The 20,611-nt window shown below is 39.4% G+C and overlaps 1 protein-coding gene across 1 annotated transcript in view; it reads right to left on the minus strand.

The window, feature by feature from the left end:
- ANKFN1 (ankyrin repeat and fibronectin type III domain containing 1) overlaps positions 1–20,611 on the minus strand; it is a 349,569-nt gene that overhangs the window by 7,516 nt on the left and 321,442 nt on the right. The window contains exons 18-19 of the mRNA XM_045375057.3: positions 13,390–13,556; positions 6,612–6,828 (exon numbers count right to left, since the gene is read on the minus strand). Of these exons, the coding sequence (XP_045230992.2) occupies positions 6,612–6,828; positions 13,390–13,556 (384 nt within the window). The remainder of the gene's footprint in view (positions 1–6,611; positions 6,829–13,389; positions 13,557–20,611) is intronic.

Here is a 20,611-nt window from a genome sequence, read left to right on the forward strand (position 1 = left end):
TATTATAAATTATCCATTTTCCTATTTGTCTTTCTCATTGGACCATGAACTCTAGGGAGCATGCAATATGTATGTCTTACTCATCTCTGCTTAGTAAATATTGAGTAAGTCAGTCAACAAAGGAATGGACTAAGGAACAAATCAACCAAAGGGATGTGTAGAATCTTTTGTATTTCCCAGATCATATAGTCTGAATATGATATATGAGTGGACTATGAGGACCTCCCAACTACACTGTGTCTTAAGCATCATTGTATTATTAACCTCTTGTGCTATAAATGGTACATAGAAGACTCTCAGTAAAGCATATTGAGTGGAATTGAAACTGAAACGAATATTGAAATCTGGGAGCATAATGAATAGTGATATTTGACTGTCTCTTAGAAATAATACTAAAAGCAAAGCATCCTGAAAGGATCTAATTTACTTAATCTACCATAGATTCCTGAAAACAATCACCCAGATAATTTTGCTTTATCTTTGCTGATATTTGACTGAAGAGCCAGCCCAAATATAGCAGAAAGAACAATTGTCTTAAAATTAGACAAACCTGGACTGAAGTCCTGTCTTGCTACCTACTGCATATATGATCTTGAGCAAATCACTTAGCTTCTGTGAACTGGTACTGTGAATAAGTACTATGAGGAGTAATTTAGTTTGTTAAAGATACTTTAAGTGGGCTGGGTACAGTGGCTTACACCTGTAATCCCAGCACTTTGGGATGCCGAGGCAGGTGGATCACTTGAGGTCAGGAGTTCGAGACCAGCCTGGCCAACATGGTGCAACCCTGTGTTTACTAAAAAAAAAAAAAATCCAAAAATTAGCCAGGTGTGGTGGTGGGCACCTGTAATCCGAGCTACTCGGGAGGCTGAGCATGAGAATCACTTGAACCTGGGAGCCAGAGGCTGCAGTGAGCCAAATTTGTGCCACTGCACTCCAGCCTGGGCAACAGAATAAATCTCTGACTCAAAAAAAAAAAAAAAAAAAAGATACTTTAAGTGCCTTAAAAACAGAAGATATTAATATTATTGAAATTCTCTTTACCCTAAATACAGAATAACATATTAATATCATTAAAATATAAACCAGTAATCAGATATATTTCAAGGTGAGAATGTTGTTGATAATAAAGGTGAATAATAATTTCTTGTATGGTATCTTCTGCTGGTGATGATCTAGTCCAGTAGATTTCCTAACCTACATTTTAGAGTGAATTAGTGAGTGATATAACTGATTTACTGTAGCTCCCAGAACATGAGAGATAGGAGATTTCGTTTCAGGAAAGATGGGGAGATGACATTTCAGGAAAAACTATTGACTCAAAGCTTCTCTTGATTTCAAGAGAAGACCTAGTTATAACCATAGTAACCTAGGAAGGAGATGCAAAAGAGCTTGAATATTAAGTGGTAAATATTATCTCCTTGGTTCATGGACCCACACTTGGGAAACACTGCTGTAGTGGGAATCTAAATATTTGACTTGCATGGTGATTGTATTATTTATTAGAAGACTTAGTGGAACCTATTGCTTAGGGTGGGATAACCCCTCCCAGAACAGTCTGGGAAAATCTCCAGGATGCCAGCCAGGGCACTGAGGAGAGTTTCCAAGGACTTAGGCCACTGCTGCTCCCTCCCTTCCTGGAAAAGAATGCAAAGTGCAGCTTCCATCCCCAGATTCAGGCCATATGCTCCATTAACCATTGTAGGCACCTTGCCCAGTTGTTATTTTAATAAACTTGCTTATGCTCCTCCATTTCCCTGAGAGGGCCCACTGGGCAGGCCAGGACTGGTAGAGCCTTGAATTTCCCCTCTGGTTGACCCAGGAGCTGTTTGATGAAAGTTCTGCTCATAGTATTAGTGCTGGCTTAGGAAGCTTGGCTTTCTTGCCATTGTAATGAGTGTTGTAACTCCTGGTTTCTGTGGGTCAGGCCAACAACAGCAGAGTAGAGTTGATGTGGATTTTGAGGGCGTTATGGGGAGATGACATTTCAGGAAAGAATAATTGACTTAAAGCTATTGCTTTTTTCTTAAAGGCAGGGGGCATGGCAGGACAGAAAGAAAAGAATAATAATCCATATTTGCCCCAAAATCTATCTTCACAGTTTTAATGTACCACTGTCTAAATATATATATATATATACACTTCTATATATATATACACACTTCTATATATATATATATACTTATATATATATATATATATAAAAATTTGTGCTTCAGTGAATTTATTTCCACTGTGTCTGAGTAGTCTTTAAATAATTTATAAATGAAGACTTTTACTGAATCTTTCATCAGGCCTTGGGTAGAACCTCTGGGGTTTGTTCACCTTCTGATATCCCAAGAGAAATAATACCTTCAGATTCCTGTTGATTTTTTTTGAGCTATGTATTTTCTGCCATAGTGCTCTTAACATCATCTGGAAAAAGGTTACCAAGATTTACATTTGGAAGATCAGGATAACCTTCAAATGCATCCGAAGGAAACAACACCCCCCTCCCCTCTATTGCCTCACCCATGTGTCACTAGGAGAAACAGCAGTATTGGAAAAAAAAATTGCTGCTGCCTGTGACCACTATACCCACAGAAAAGGAGTGGGAGAGAAAATACCCATGTGATGGACCAAATAATTCCACCCCCTGCCTTCAGCTGCCTTTTCTAGGAGCCAACTTTCCCCCTTGGGTCCTTGAGAGATGCTTAATTTTAATTGACTCACAAGAGTTCTACTTTGTGTTTTGAAAACCACACAGAAATGGGAAGTAAGTGAAAGAGTTCCACTCTCCATCCCCTACTCCTAACAGATATACGCAAACAAATTCAAGATACTCAACAGCCTTAAAACAGAATCTTGGGCTGGCACCAGAGGCTAGGTTTGTGATAGGCTCTATATTTCTAGTAGGCTCTGTAGAAGTTAGTGAATCCTATACACACAGAACGGAATTGTGCTGCAAACTTTGCCCTGTGGGTAACCCAGCAGGTATGTTCCTCTAAACTGCATTTCCGCCCTTTCATGAATGGCTTTTAAACAATTCAAAGTGGTCACACTTGTGAGAAGGACAGAGAATGCAGTGACAGATTTCATTGCTCTGAAATGCTTCTGCTTTTGTGAGGGGTAGGACACTGAATGTTTCTCCCCAGCTTTCAACAGCACTTCCCCTTCACTGGGTTCCATTTCTCATTTGCAGCTTTCCACATCTTTGTGTTTCATAGCTCATGGAATCTTGGCTTCCAAGAAGTAAATGGACCCAAGAGAGAGTTATATTTTAAGAAACAGAATGATGATCACTCACATTTTAAGTTAATAATAAAATCTGAATGTAATTGGCCAGATCCTCTTAGCAGGGAGTGGTGCAACCCGTCCTCAGGCCAACGTGAGAGTTTGGCACTTCTGTGGCATAGAGAAGGCCACCCTCATAGAGCCAGGGAGGAATCCACTAAGGACCCTGTGGCCAAGAGAAGATTAAACACTGGGAAGGTTCTGTGAGCTGAGAGGGCAGACAAGGGCTGCAAAGGTGGAAATAGAAATGAAGAGTTGTTTGTAGAGTTAAACAAACTGTAGGACATCATAGCATACATAGCTTTCCTGCCTTAAAAAATGCCCTTTCAATCCTATACTTCTCTAGCTACTACCTTCCCTCCTTCTTCCCTTTTGCAGCCAAGATTTTAAAAGAGTGAAAATTCCTGTCCTACTTCTTTACCTCTCATTTACTCCCTGATTTGCTTCTGTTCAGTTTCTATTTCTTTCCCTTCAAAAACGGCTCTCATCTAGATCACTGATGACTTCCTTGTTGAGAAAAGCAAAACAACTGAAGCTTTTCAGTTTTTGAATTTAACCTTACTCTACACATTTTGATTCTGTGACACTACTCTCTTGGTTTTTTTTTTTTTTTAATCTTTCTCTGGTTGTTCCTTCTTAGTGTAATATGTCTTGATGCTTCATTCCACAGGGATCCTTCCACAGTCTCCTCTTCTTGTTCTACCTCCTCTTTCTAGGGAATCCCAAGCATTTTCCTAGCTTCAAACGTCATTCACATGTTAACGAATTCTTAAATCTATATTATTAGCCCAGTTTTCTTTCCTGAGTTCTAGACTCCATGCAGCTTGTTTTCTCCTGAATGTTTCTTTTTGTACGGAATGTTCCAAAGCCAACGCAAATTCAACATGCCCAACCACCCAAGCTTGTTTTTCCTTCTCTCTTACCTTTTTTTGGTATGTGCCATCATGATACCACGAGGCACCCAAGCCAGAAAACTTGGTGTCTCCTTCGTTAATAACTTTCTAAGTTGCCTCCTTGCTTCGATGTTTCTCCCTTATGGTCTCTTCATACAGCAACCAGATTTGATTTTAAAGAGTAATTCAGATTATATCAATCCTTGTTTAAAAGTTTCCAATGGCTTTCCATCACAAGCAGGATACAATCCAGACTTTTTCTATGACCTACAGAACCCTGCCTACTCTGGCTTCTGGCTTCTGTCTTGCTCTCTACCCTATGTCTCACAATCCACCCTTTTGTTCACTGTGTGTCAAAGATCTTGGCCTTCTTTCTATCCCTCACCTACCTCAGGGCCTTTTGCTGTTATATTGTCTGGAATATTCCAACTCCAGATCTCTGCATTACTAGCTTCTTCTTCTGGGGTTGGTTCAAATGTCATCTTTCCAGATAGGTCTCTGCTGAGCATCACCCCAGTGAATTCAACACACTTCCTGCCTACTCCCACCCCTACTGCTGTTTTGTATTATATGCTGGAATTTTCACGACCTGAAATTATCTTGCTTATTTATGTTTTCATTGTTTGTCCCTCTTTCTAGAATGTAAGTAAGCTCTACGGGAGCAGATACTTGGCTTTATTTATCACTGTATCCCTGTTACTTCAGAGAGAGCCTGGCACGTAGAGGGTGACCAGTAAATATATATATATTTTTAAATAGAAAGAAAAGAATGAACAATGTTCTTAGATCCTGAGTTTCAGCCAAACTGCTTGCAATTCCCTAAACTACAAACAGTTGTATAATCTGCTTTCTCTGCCTATAATGCTCTTCTCTTTCCTGTTTTTCTGCTCAACTCCTGCTTATCCTTCATACAAGATTCTGTTCACCTCCTCCAGGAAGCTCTCTTTGATCATAGGAGTTTAATATTTAGTGCCTCTGATAAACTTCATAGCAAGTATGCAATGATCAGGTAATTTTTTGTTAATATATCTGTTTCTCTTATCAGCCTAACTTCTGGTAGAGATATTTGATTTGTATCTCTAGGCCAGTGGCAGTCTATAAAAATGCACTCTAGAAACTCTACTTAAATATTTTGTTGAGTTATTTGGTAAGTCACAGACTCCTTTGGTAATGTAAATTAGCTGTCTCCTAAGTTCTTCCACTTGTCAAGTTTTGGCTTAACACATTGGAGTTTTTAAAATACAGGTGCAGACACAAACTTACTCAGAGAAAAGGCTCAGATTCCCAGTAAAGTTTTCTATAATAAAAATAACATTAAATATGATATTGACAATATATTGTGTATTATATACCATGCATCTTTGATATAGATTACCTTATTCACCAGTAACTCTTCAAGGTATAGGTATTATTCTCATTTTACATACATGGAAACTGAGAGTCAGATGTAGTAATCTGTTCAAGCTCATACAGCTAGTAAAACAAACCTGGGATTTGAATCCAGGTCTCTGATTTCTAAGTGCAAGCTCTTTCTGTTACACCATGCCGCCCTCTACGGGACAAGTCCACAAATCAGGCCTATTTATTAAAAATATTATTATGAAGCTTGCAAAATTGGAGCTCTTACAAACTATAGAATTAAGAAAGATGATTTGAATTGCCATTACTTTAATTGACTAGAAAATGGCACTAGTCTTAGCATGGCTAGGCAAGAGCTTTTTATTGCCTTTACCTAGTATGCTTTCTCTCTACTTATAAGCATAGAGGTATTTTGTAGAAATTTATATTAACCCGGTCAGGTTTTTGCTGTTACACTTAATACCCAAGGGTGGAGAGGTGCCTTGCTAGTTACCTTCTCCAACTTGTTTAAAGTTCATTATATTCATGATGAGGCCAAGCTACTTAACATGCACTCAGTTTCAGGATTCTAGTTTGTCCAAGGTTTCTCTTTCCCACCTTGCACTCTAGAACATTGTGCTATGTGGATGGGAAGTTTTTCCCGAACTCTCACCCAGGTTGGGGCCTGCTTCCCGCCTCATTCTTGTCAGATGCTGTTTAATAGAGGTTGGGCCTGTTCTCCTTTCTTAGTTTGTCTTGCTCAGATTCCCTTGGCTTGTGTGGCCCTTACCTGGCATCACAGTGGTTCCCATTCTGCATCTTTGAAGCCGTACCCCTGCTTTATATCCTTTTGCATCTTGTAAGTGTGAGCTAGAACTAGAATGAATCTTCCCTGCCCCCAAAAGGCATTGATCTTAGGTTACTGCTCTAGTTTCCTATTCCTCTACTGTTCCGATTTTGTTTCCTCTATGCTGTTAGACTCTGACCCCTGAGCAGTGTTTTCAACCACTTTCTGGAACCAATACCTCAGCACAAAAGTCCTTATCAGTGGAGAGAGGACCAAAAGTCCAGGGACTAAACAACAGAACTTCAGATCTCCCGGCTTACCACTCACTGCCTTTCTTCTGTGCACCTCTGGGGATGGGGGTGGGGATGGAAGACAGTCTATATGTGATGATGATGTAGAATTGATCTTCTTTAGGTTCTGCTCATCTGAGGGATCTATCAGCTTAGTGATGGGCAAGCCAGAAACTGGTTGTTTGTATCTTGCATACTGTAGAGCATCCATGATCCATCTCATTTCTCGCCAAACTTCATCTATTTGCTTTGGAATAAAATGGTAAAAGACAGTAAGTTATCAAGTAGTGATTAAAAAAGAATACCTTTCCCTGAGAGTCCAAGATGATCCGATCCATTTTCTACAATATTGGTTTTGGGCAAGAGTAAAATATTTTTAACATAGATTTGTTAAGCCAGAAAATACCTCTTTTTTTTTTTTTTGTAATATTTTGTGTTTTGCATATTTTTACCAGAGAGGCTCTGTCATTTAGTGAAAATAGTGGAAGATTTGGATGCTAGCTGGGATATATCACTTATTAGCGATATACTAACTCGTAGCAAGTCACTTGACCTTTCTGAGCCTTAGTTGCTTTATTTGTAAAATGTGGCCAAAACATTTTTCCTTTATATCTCCCATGGTTGCTGGGCTGATTAGTTGAAGTGATGAATTTGAAAGTGCTTTGTGATGCTGCAGGGTACATTGCTCACACATATAAAGGGTTATTATCTCTCAGATTCTAATTAAATATTCCTCATTAAGATATTGTGAAGGCATATGATAAAGCCGAATTTCAGAATATCTTAAGAAAGAAATGTAGTCGTAGTTCTTATATGTGAACTAGAAAAGCAAAGCTGTACTGGAATATTTTTGCTAAGTAGAGATTTTTGGACCTATGTTAGTAGAAAATAATTGACTTTATATATTAAACTTACTGCATTCTTACATATAGAGTAAGGGCTTCTAAAGTTCAAAACGGCCTAAACAGTTTATTCTTAAATAATTTAAACATCCTTGCATTTTTGGAGTAGTCCATTTTAAGTTGTTCCATTTTGATTTTTGGGTTATCAAAGTCATTTTAATGATATTTTCATTATAAAGTACAATAGTAGTTTCCTTGAAGCCTATTTGCATAAAATTCACTCAGATTTTTGTGTCTCTCTATACACAGATGACAAAAAATTTCCAGATCTTGATAGACATGGGCTATGAGCTTTTTTGTTATTCCATCTCAAGGAGGGGCTGTTGGTTAAACGTATTTTTTCTTATGACCCTGGAATTTGTGGTAGGCTTTCTATTTAAATTCACTTGATGACGTGGGTAAGCCATTAACTTCTTTGGGCCCATTTACTCAACTGTAAGAAGAGGTAATTAGTCTATATGATGTCCAAGGTCCCTTCCAGCTCTGAAACTTTAGGAGTTTTGAGGAACATTTGGAAATTTGGTATTAACTAACTTCCAGATAGAAGGTGTTCATTATATGAGTCATGCAAGGTTAATCTCTCTCTCTCTGATTGTTGAAGTTTTAAAACTAAAACACTGCCCAGTGTTATATTTTATTTTCAAAATTTCTTCATAGGTCTTTAATCTGTACTTAAAACCTACTCATTAGAATATCCACAAACCTGGTCCTCCCAACAAACACAGAGTAGGTCTGAAGTTGTGACATTCAGTCTGCCAAGTTGAGTGAAAAGCTAGCTAGAGTGAACTAGTGAATGGAAGGGTATGGTCTACAGCCGTTTTCCCTTGCTTTCTAGTTCTTGTCAGTCCTGTGGTGACAAGACTCAGCAGAGTATTCAGGGCCAGTGATGAAAGCATGATATTGAGCTTCAGGCTTTTTTAGCTTGGTCAGTTGTGCAGGAAGTTCAGCAGTAGGCAGGTCCATGAGGAGGCACTAAGCCATTTTGAAGGGAGAAATCTAAAGTCTGGGGATAAAGCCAAAGTGGGAATCCCAGATGAGACTCAGATGAATTTTCCCAATGAGATTGTTGTTCTCTCAGCTGGCTTTTACTGGCCCTACCTCATGCAGCATAAACTTGTTGAAAGTTATTTTAAAGGCAAAGCATGACTGTGGAGAGCTTTTAGAATGCCCGACAAGGACAGGGATTGTGTTTTGGTATTTTTTGCTTTCAGCTTTGCAGAGTAGGTATGCACTCAAAAAATGACTGTTTAATGAATGAATGAATGATCTAATTCTTTAGATCTCTACCCGCAAAGAGAGTTATTATAAGGATTAAGTAAGATAATGTAGATGAGTGTACTTTATCAACTATATATTGTTATAAAATGTTCAATTTTTATAATGACAATCATGATTACTGTAGTGGGCTAAATATGGAACCCCCCATAATATATCCATATCCTAATCTGCAGAACCTATAAATATTATTTGATATGATACAAAGTAATTACTTTATATGGCAAAAGATACAATTAAGTTAAGGATTTTGAGAGGAGGCGTTTATCCTGGACTTTTATGCGGATCCTAATTCTAACAATAAATGTCCTCATAAGGACATTTTTATAAGAGTGAGGCAGAGGGAGATTTGTCAGACATAAGAGAAGGAGGCAATGTGACTACAGAAAGAGAGATTGAAGTGATGTGGCCAGAAGTCAAAGAATGCCAACAGCCATCAGAAACTGAAGAGACAGAGACAAGATTCTCCTCTAGAGCCTCCGGAGGGAGTGTGGCCTTGCCAACACTTTAATTTCAAACTTCTGGTCTCCAGACCTGTGAGGGAATACATTTCTGTTATTTTAAGCCACCCAGTTTATAGGAATTTGTTACAGCAACCCTAGGAGGCTAATATAATTATTAGTAAATAATCTACCTGCTCTCTTTGGATAAGATTGTTTCAGCTTTATTGCTGAGGATGAATAGAGGGATTTAGTGTAGAATTTTTTTTAGAAGTATGTAGAAACAATATTTACTTCTTAATTTTTCTCAGTGATGTGAAGAGGTCTTAGCTGAAGGAAAACTTAAAAAACCATATGGGTATAGGGAGGCCTGTGGATTGAGTTTAATGAGACTTAGCTAATTGCTCCAAAAGAAGGCCAATTTTCACCCATTTTACCTTATACTGTTGATCTAAAAGTAACTGACAACATAATCCCCCTGATTTTAAGGTCCAAATTCACCTTCTAAAGACTTGCTGACACATTTTAAAAAAGAAAGACCATGAATTCCCCAGGTCTGTTGATTAAAAAATCTGTGTCCATTTCTCACCCTGCCCCTTAAAAATTTCAGTTTTCATCTCGTAAATTATATTCCTTTCTCTGTACTCAGGCAAGATAATATTTTTATTAAAATGTAAAGGTGATTGGTTTTCTCACAGCACAGCTACAAGGTGCTCGAGGGGATGATAGATTGGCTATATTTAATGAGCTGTGTTTCTATTACAGCTTAGGAGCATTTGAAGCATTACAGTGTATAAATTATAGCCTAATTGCCCTTTAGGCTTTAGCAGCTCAAAATATGCCAAGCTCCAGGTCTTCACACTTTGACATTTCTGTTGCATGTGCTGTCTATAAAGCCTGTATGCCTTATCTATGATTTTCTACACCTCCCTTGGTCTAGCCCTCCCTCTTTCTGGCTGCACTCCTTGGCTTCTTTTCCTAACTGTATTTACATAGACTCCCTTGCTCTTTACAATGTTTGGTTTGTGTAGTGACTTCAACACTGTCTTAGATCTGGAATCATACAAATGCTCTCATGACTGGCGGTCGCCTCTGCAGGTTATGGTGTGTGGTGGGCTGAGCTGTGAACACCAATGGGTGAGTGGCTACAGCTGGTTTTCATTTTGACAGAGAGAGAGAGAGAGAGAGAGAGAGAGAGAGAGACCGAGACCACAAAGTCAACATAAAGGGAGAGATGATATTGAATTGTCTCCACTCAGTGAAATTATTCATGTTGGGAGAAGCAAGGTGGTTCACTGAAGGCTACGGGTATAGGGAAATGGTCTTGTTTCACCCCGACCAAGAAGTTATATTTTGAACCCTTTGAGAATTGGCTTTTATCCAAGTCTGCGTGTACCTGGCTGACTAGAAGGGAAGTATGTAGAGAGGGCTCTCAAGTTACCTGCTTTGGGAGACCAGAGCAGGCTAGAACTTTGAAGAATTCCCAGCCTGGCCTGCCTTTATCCAACCCACTTAATGGTGTGATATAAAAGAAAGAGAAAAAGGCAGTGGAGCCCTAGGCTACATGAAAAAGAAAGGAGCAGGGGTAGTAGTCAGGGAGTAGGAATGAGGCCAGGGAACTCTGGGAGGAGTTTGAGAACACAACGGACTGAAGAAAGTCAGCCTTCTTGTTGGAGGAACATACTGGATTCAGGGAAGCGTAAGTGGAATAAGGCAGAAACAGAACCTAAGGCATGGGTAGAGAAGTGTTCCTCTAAAAATATCTCTGGTTGTTAAGTCATAAAACGTTAGAGCCAACTAGACCCACAGAAGCCATCTAGTCCAGTTCTTTCATTTTACATATGAGGAAATTGAGGCCCCAGAGATCAAATGAATTGTCCAATACTCCAGAGTTTATCAGAAGATTTGGGACTAAAAATGTATGCTCCTTGATTTCTTTTTATTTTTTGTTTGTATTTAATAGAGATGGACGCTCACCGTGTTGCCCACGCTGGTGTTGAACTTCTGGCTCAAGAGATCCTCCCGTCTCAGCCTCCCAGCCTCCTCTGGGACCAACTTCTGATCTGTTGTTATTCGTACTATGCTCCACTCTCTCTTATAGGGGTTCAAAAATAAGCCAGTCTTTCATATTCTCCTCATGCTGCACTCTTCCTTTTCCCTCCCCTTCCCCACCATCTGTGTTCCATTTTTACTGGAAATGAAATCAATGAAGTAAATGTTTTGAATGTTTAAATTCTACATTCTCAGGCCAATGGAGAAAGTAACTTCTTGAAAGTTATTTCTCTATTCTGAGAGGTCACCTAAGATATCTCATTCACAGGATGAGGAAAGTAGGATAAACCTAAAGATTTGTCTGCTCTCCACTTTGCAAGTAAATTACAATATTTTCTTCCTGAGTGTTTCAAACACCTCGAATCTCACATATTCATATTTCAAAGAATTTCTCCTTCTTGTGAATGAATGAATGAATGAATATACAAAGTATTACACATTTACTGTGTACCAGGCATTTTGCCAAGTATTTTATATGTATTATCTCATTGAATTCTCTCAGTAATATTATGAGGTAGCCTATTATTATCATCCCTATTTTACATATGAGGAGATTGGGACTGTTGGGACTACAAGAGATTTCTTTGCCCAAAGTTCACAGCATTTGTTCATCTTAAGTCCTCATTACATCTTGTCTGGATAGCTATAATAACTTCTTATTTGGTTTCCCTGCCTTTAGTCTTGTCCTCAAATCCTTATTTGGTGAGCATGACCAGAGTAAATGCTTACAATAAACAACCAGTATGGCTGTACCACTGTATACGGAAAGAGTATCCTTCCCATATACATAGATTCAAGAGTATGCTCGAATCTATCCTAAACAGAATTGTGAGAGCCTGTAACTTAACTTTCTTCAAAACTTTGGGTAGCTCCCTATTGCCTACAGAATAAAGTACAGATTTCTTAATCACGGCTTTTAATAAAGCCCTTGGGATCTGCTGTCATTGCCATCTTTCATTCTTGCCTGATTTCTACCTCTCATCACTCAATGTATGTCCCAACCAATAGCTTGACTACTTACCATTCCCCAAATACTATTTTTCTGCTCTGTCTGCCTTATCTGTTTATACTTTCTCTTTGAATGCTCTACATTCTATTTCACCTTACTATAATCTAACCTATCCTTGTAGGTCAGGCTAGATATCAATTATATCCTTCACGGGAATGTTTCTGATACAAGGGAAAGTAAATTTTTACTTCCTTGTGTTGATACAGAGCTTATTTGTTTCTTTGTTTTGTTTTGGTATATCTTTTTTTGGCACCTAGCACATTTTACAAATTATGTTTACATACATTTCTAATCTACCCTGATGGATTTTAAACTCCTTAAGATCAGAAACCATGTCTAATTCAACTTTATATCTCGCATACAGTGCCTGACACCTGGTTGTTTAATAAAGGTTTATCAAATTGAACTGAATATGTATCATAGTGATATTTATCATGGGGCTATTGCTATTCTACTCATTTTGTGAATTGAGTAACTGATGGACAGAAAGATTGACAGGTTTGGCTAAGGGATTCAGAGGCAATTTCAGGCCAGATCCAAATTCTCTTGACTACTAGTCAGTACCCCTTTCACAAGACCCTAAGGTGTTACCATAGGCTTTACCAGACAAGACCATGGGAAGGGGAACACATTTTCTGATCTTAACAGCCACATATTAAAGTGTCAATTCTGTGAGAAAGAAGCCCAAAACATGAGGAATTTTAGTTCTAATTGGATCTGGGTTAACATAAACTGGTAGGTCATTTTATTTTCTTTTTCTCTGAGATATTGAGTTAATTAATACAATTTTTCTTTCTATTAGAATTGTCAATGGGCTACAAGGTAAGAATAATATTCTAGTTACTGCTTCTGGGGGGGGATTTTTCTCTCCTGTATGGAAAGCTACCACTATCTACCATGGTGACTGATCACAGTTCTTCGTAATATTGTGATTTATCTGTAACTTTTTCTTAAGACTCTGTTTGAAAATTTATCTCCCTGAGCTCCACGTTTTAACCAACTCAATAGGCTACTTAGACGCAGTGTTCTTTGAATCAGCCTGGACTGCTGTCCTTTCCCAGGCTTGGCTGTCGCTTTTTCCACCCTGCCTCTTCTCCCTTCCTTTTACCCCAGAAGAAACACACAATTACCTGAATGAAATCTAAAACTTGCTGGTGTCTTTGTTTGGCAGCTGCAACCTCGCTGTCTGAGATCGCTTCCCTGAGGGACTGTTGGGTATTCAGAGAATCCAGCTCCACAACAGCAGAAAGGCGGCAATACAGACTAATAAATTTCTCTCTGTAGCTGCAAAAATGAACTGGAAAATGGACAAGCAAAATAAAACATGTTAAGATCTGGTATCAAAATAGAGAAATACATACCTCAGAGAAAACAAGTTGAATGAAAACATGATTTATTAATCCTATCAGTGGAAAATATTAAGCCATAAATAAATTATAAATGTGCTCTTAAGGGGCCAGTTGTCTGGCTTTAGTCAGACAGTATTCCCTTTTAAGGTTTACCAACTCCTAGTAAGGTATGGGGAAGTGGGGTTGGCTAAAGCTGCAGTTATGTGGACGTTTCCCTAAAGTTGGGGCTGAGTGTGTGTGTGTGTGCGCGCGTGCACACACATATATACACACACATACTGGGAAAATAAGCTTGCTTATCACTTTAAAGAAAAAAAGCCAAGTAGCAATTTGAAACCTAGTTTTGGGTTTCACATCTGATTTCCAGTACATATCTTGCCTACTCCTTTCCAAGGCCAGAACCCCCAGAAGACAGAAGACATGCTTTTCTCAGAGTGTCTTTGGTCTGACTGCAAAACTTCCCCAAGTTATGATAGGCTTTGATCCTCTTCTGCCTCTCCCCTTCTTGGCCCTTGGCCCCTCTGGATGGATGATAAGAGCTATTGCTGCCTGGACAGACCATTTTTTGCTTTCAGCAGACTTGGTTTTCTTCTCTCAACAGATAATGGGACAGAGACCACAGGAAAGAGTCCAGCCTTCATCTCCATCATTTCCTTTTTTTCAGGAGGAACAGAGCAGTGTAGGATTGAGCCTGGTGTAGGCAGCTTGAGATGGTCAGATTTCCTGTACTTCTCTGACCAGCTCTGATCATATACCGTAACTTCGGATTCTAGTAGGAGGAGGAAAGCACCCTGTTTCAGACTATCATAGTACTGGCTTCTTCCTGGGCATTGATGAATTTGGAGACTCATTCTTCAAGAACCTCTTTTACTCTGTTTACCTCTGACCTGTACCAGTGTGTTCCATGCTTTGGAAATAGGGCTGTTACCACTCACAAGTCTGTTGAAACATTTTTATTCTGGCTTCTTTAGCGAGGAATTCTAGGAAGAACATCTAATTACAGGTAGTAATTACAGGTAGTAATTAGATGTTGATTCCTGAGACCCAGATCTGGCCATTTAGGGAAGCTAAAACCACACTACCTCAAAATGGGGCATTGGTCATCTCTACACCTCAATGAGGAAGCCCTACTTTTCTGCATATTGAGAGAGATTTCTGTGCACCCTACAATTCCCATGTTACCACTGCCTACTACTTCCTTGCTTTCTTTTTCTCTGGGGATAAATCTTAGGTGAATGCCAGGGCAGTGTGCTCTGTCTTTCCTCCCATGGAAGTAGAAGAGAAGAATGGGGTGAAGGTGTGAGGGGTCCATCCTCACTCCAGCTATGCCTCATTTCAAGGAAGTGTTTCTCAACTTGGGAGGCCTCCGTCTTGGGCTTGATTTTTCTCTGTGGTGTCAGATCCTTCCTTCCCATCTTCTCTGCTCTGTTTAGCACTTTGTTTGCCTGACACAGAGAACTGATTTCATATGCCCTCTCAGTAAATGACAAGCTATGGAGCTTCTCCCAAATGATCTAATTCTCATACTATTTCCCTGCTTAAAGACTTCTACAGAGCTCCCTCTGGACCTGAGGATAAAATCCAAACATCTCCCCATAAGGAAAGCTCCCTGCGATCTAGGATTTGAGTGTATTTTCAGTCACACCTTCCCTCATGCTGCCACCTTCCAGCCCTAGTTCCTCATCAGTCCTAAGCTTTGGTCAAGCTGAACTTACTACGAGTCCCTTTATACTTCCATGCTTTTAAACATGCCTTTTCCTCCTCCTCACACACCTTTCTTTACTAATACCTCCAGGTCAACTTGTGATACGTAAATGTTTTCTCCTCAGCCAGGTTTTCACTGCCATCTCCCTGCCAGGTGGAACTAGTTTCTCCCTCTTTTGTGCTCCTAGATCACTTGTTTCTAAACATTTCATGACACTATCCTACTACATTGTACTTATCTGTTTACTTGACTGCCTTGGCATTAGATTGTGATTTCTTTGAGGGCAGGAACTATGCCTCCTATTAATTTTTATGTCATTGAAACCTGGAACATTGTAGCTTGTCAATTAAGGTTTATTGACCAAATGAGTAAATGAATAAATGCATGAACGGATCTTTGAGCTTTCACCCGGAGGCTCCTCTTTTCTCCATTGTCTTTCCTTTACTGTGGGCTTGATTTTCTTGTTTGGAAAGCTGTTTCAGGTCTGTGATATTTCCTGGCAGCTCCACAGGAAGGAATCACCACGACTTTTTAGCTTACTCTTGACCCTGGTAACTCCCTGAGCGTGTCTTTATGACTTTCAAGGAGGGATTATGTCCTGTTAGCACTTGACAGATGTCCTCTCTTGGCTGGAAGTGATGAGAGTGAAGTGTCTCATACCCTGCCTTTCTAAACCAAGTGGTAAAAAAAAAAAAAAACTGGCTTTTTTCCCCTTTCCAAAATATGACTGGAAAAATAGGGAGAGGCACCGAATAACTTCTGTAAAAGAAACACTATCAGTCTGATGTGAATTCTTACAAGCTAGGGTGTTCACAGCTTTCTCTTGTTGTGTCTCCGTGGTGGGAGCCTTGGATCAGTGGGTGGTCTCACAGCACCCACACCGTCCATGCCATGCACCACAAGTGAGTTATGAGGAGGTTTCAACTATAACGCTTCAGTTTCCCCGCTCTTGTGGTTTTTTTTTTTTTTTTTTTTTTTAATCCAGACCCTTTAATGTTACTTTAACAAATGTTACTTTAACATAGTCTTTTGTGGTTTAGCAATGATACATTTGGTAGCCATAACCCAGGCAAGAAAGATAGACTGGAAGCTTCTAATTTTTAAAAATGTGAATCTCATGCATTTTATGGATAAAATGGTATAAGGCTACAATAATGTCATTAGCTGGACCACATGATTTGTTAGTAATTCACAGACTAAGACGAATTTTCTGTGGTATTTTTCTCCCTCTTTTTTCTACATAAGATAGTGGCAGACTAAAATAAGGTTGGCATCAACACTAGGAGTATAGTACAGTGGAAAGTACGTGGGCTTAGCTATCTGACAGACCTGGGTTTGAACCATACTTCTGCCACTCACCACCTGTGTGACAGTGGGCATGTGACCTCTGGGAGTCTCAGTTTTCTCATATCTAAGACAGGGATTATAATGCCTACCTAGGATTAAGTAATACAATGTATATAAAGTGCCCAGCATAGCATATGGCACATACCTGATACAAAATAAATGTTTGTCCCTCCACCACACCTTTTCACCACCCGTGAAGAATGAGGCATTTAGTGGTAGTGATTAGAATATTAAAACAGGACTGGGATTAAAATAGTCTTCCTAAGGATATCGAACTCACTAAAATCCTAATCAGTCTGGGCCATGTGATCTAGTTTGGAAGCCAAGGAGTCAACGAGATAACCTCCTGGGGTCAGTTTAGTTCAATGAGTCTTTGCCAAGGTGTCAGAAAGAACTGGGGCACAAGGTGCACCTCTAAAGATTCCTAGTAGTGAATGAGTTGACAGGTGGAATAAATCATGTAAAATAAATCATGTAAAATGGGTATTAGGAATGAAGGTTGACACTATGCCATTTCTCGCAAGCCTGTGGCCTGAATTCCATTAGGCTCACTGCTTGGATATTCCATAGGTTCCTTGAAACTCATCATTTGTCATACTGACCTCATCATCATTCCCCTGCCCCAAACCTATTTCTCCTTCCTATGGCCCATTTCGGTAGATGGTAACATTATCCGTCTAGGCACTCTTATTCAGACTCTCTGGCTCCTTCATCTTGCTCTTCAGCCACATCAAATCAATCACAAAGTTCCATCATTTTAACTCCTAAATTCCTCATCTCTCTGCTCTCTCTTCTATACCCCCACTGAGGCTGCCTTGGTTTGGGCTCATGGACCCATGAGATATGACCAGGTGGACCCGCGAGGTAGTCTCTTAATTTACCCGCGAGGTAGTCTCTTAATTTCTTGTCTCATTGTATCCAATGTCAGCCTGATTTATTTGTTTTTTACTCTCCTGCAATCAGTCCTTCATGAGCTGTCAAAATCTAATAAGACCACATCATCCCTTTTCTTAAAATCTTTTCTTTGCTTCCTATTGCCTATGGGATAAAGTTGTACCCCCTTAGTGTTACATAAGTAGCCATGTATGATTTTGATCTTTTAAACTTTTAGCTTCATCTTCTGTCACTCTTCCTCAGGTGCCTTAAGCATTCATCAGAGTGAGCTACTAAGAGTGTACTTAATCAAGCTGCAGGTCTCTGAGCTTTTGTACATACTGTTCCTTCTGCTCAAAATGATTTTCCTTTTCTGCCCGCCTTTTCTTTCCCATTCTGAATGTCTGTTTATCCTTCAAGATACAGCTCAAGTATTATCTCTGCAAGGAAGAATTAGATGTCTTTCCTTTGAAACTCAACAGCCTGCCTCGTATAGCACTGCTTTCATTTTATGAAGACTATTGGTAGGGATACCTATATCCTCTAATGGATTTTGAGCTTGTGATGGGCAGATGGTGCCTTATTAATGTCTGTGTGGTTCAGTCCCAGCACAGTACCTGGCATATAGCAGAAGCTCAGTAAATGTTTGTTGAACGAAGGATGTAGCCAAGCACAAGCCGAGCATGAAATATATAATACCAGGCCTCAAACTATTATTTTAAAAAATTCCCTAGTTTTTTTTTTGTCTTTCTAGTCCAATTGGTGTAAATCATAAAGCCAAGGAAATCAACAAAAACCAACTTTCCTTGTTATAGGCCTGCTGTCAGTTGTGAGCACCCACAAGGTCAGGGCAGGGTGACCTCCTCTGTGCAGGCTAGGCAAGTCCTCAAGAGGCCACATCACCTGATAGAGTTTCTAACGGCTCATGATGCTGCTTTTCCTTCTGTTCCTGGGAACTTTGTAAACAGTGATGCTTGTAGGCCCCCAGAGACATGCTTTATTACTGCAAAAGGGTCCTATCCTGCTCCCACACAAAGGATGGTAGAGTGTCAACCTTCAGGCTGTGGAAAGAGAAGTGGGTTTTTGGTGAATCTGCTTTGTCCCAGCTCAATCTTCCTCATCCAGGTCTCACAACATCCTCCAATAGGACAATTTCTCTTGACCCCACAAGTAATCCTATGAAGGAATAGCCTGTGGGTTTGCTGCAGTCTAGTCCTTATTCTAGGAGACAGAGAACTAAGCTCCTTTATCATTTTGTTTTTGCTAGATCTACGCAGTACTGGAATAGGCAGAGATGCAGTTTCCATAGCTGGTTAGAAAGTCATTTATGATTCACTTAGGCCACTGGCAGAAACAAGGTCAGTTTGCCAAATCTCAAATTATTTCATGGGGACAGGGATGACTTATACAAGTCAAACTGAAATATAGTGCAACCCTTTATTCTATTATAATTTACATATTCCCATAATTCACACCTTTTTAAGTTTCATTAGAATTCCCATGTGGTTATTAAAATTTTCTGAGTTCTGACTGAATTTCCAAAACATTTTCTCCTTTCTCAGAAATGCTTAGTGTATCTCTTGACCCTTTACTGTGTAACTACCTATGAATGGAATTTCCTACTTATAGAAAAAACAATGCTTAGCATCCTTCTTAGAGAGGCTTAGGTCCACTGTAGCAGGCCCTTGGAAGTTCCCATATAAGGTGTCACTAAATGCTTAGTGGCCAGATGCCTAATGGAGGAAGTAGTTATGATAAACTTCCTCTTGGAAAGCTCTGATTGCTTGGGGATAAGATGGAGTTTGTCATGATTCTTACTGAGACCAAGGCCCAGAAATGTTTTTGAAATTGTTGCTGGTGGTGCTTAAGTACAATAATTATTGTATTAGAGCATGTATTAATTTTCTGCTACTGGCAACGTTTCTTCTGTTACCTAAAAAAAGACTAATAGAATTGTTTATGCCCATGGAACTGAGCCCAACCAAGTGGTCTTTTCTGGAAACTTACATGGTCCTCATTAATCAGTTGGATGACCAATGATATGGCAACAAGGGAGGACTAAGAAGGTGAGAAAGTATGCCTTACTCTAGGAAAAACCATCTTAAAGTCAGGCTTTGATGTATGGCCTATTTTTCATAAATGGAAGATAGTATCTGATGCTCTCATATTGCTTCTAGCAATGTGAAGAGGTAAAACAGGTAAAAAGGACAGGCACAATTGAACTTGGCTGAATTCCTGTGTTAACCACATCTCTAGTTTTGTATTTATGTATTAATCTCTTTGTCATAGGCAATGCTACTTAAATTGTGGTCCATGGATTGGCAGCTTTAATATTACCTGAGAACTTACTAGAAATGTAAATTTTCCAGCCTCCTGCTGGGCCTACTGACTCAGCATCTCTGGAGTTGGGCTCCAAGAATTTGTATTTTAACAAACTCTCCAAGTGATTCTTATGCAGGTTAAAATTTGAGAAGCACTGTTCTAGGGCTATCATATCCCAAAGTATATGTTCTACGGATTATTAATAGGTCCCATGCAAAACATTGCTCTAATCATGGTCAAATGAATTTGGAAAATGCTGGGTTAAACAAAGTTGAGCTTTAAAAAATTTTTTTTAAATTTTTTATTTTTTAGGGGGATGACCACTGGATTTTACAGAGCTTTTCATATGTTACTCTGCCACTCAAAATCCTTCATTGGATTTCCAACATACTTAAAGTAAAATCTAAATTCCTTATCACAGCCTGTGAGGCCCTGCATGGTCTAACACCCATGACTCTCTGACCTCATCTCTTATCTTTGTTGCTTTTGCTTACTACACTCCAGATATGCTGATCTCTTAGCCAAGCACACTCTTACTCTAAGGCCTTTGCACTTACTGTTCTCATTGACTGGAAATATTAGGTCTCTGCTCAAATGTTTCTTCTTCAGAGAGGCCTTCCCAGATCACCCAGCTGTATAAAGTGCAGCTTACTTCACTTAAGTCCCTTATCCAGATTTATTTTTCTTCATGACCTTCACTTCTCTGATATTTACAATATTATGGTTTATTGATTGGTTTGTTATTTGTCTCTTCCA

Source organism: Macaca fascicularis, chromosome 16 (genome assembly GCF_037993035.2).
Source record: "Macaca fascicularis isolate 582-1 chromosome 16, T2T-MFA8v1.1".
NCBI classification, from domain to species: domain Eukaryota; kingdom Metazoa; phylum Chordata; class Mammalia; order Primates; family Cercopithecidae; genus Macaca; species Macaca fascicularis.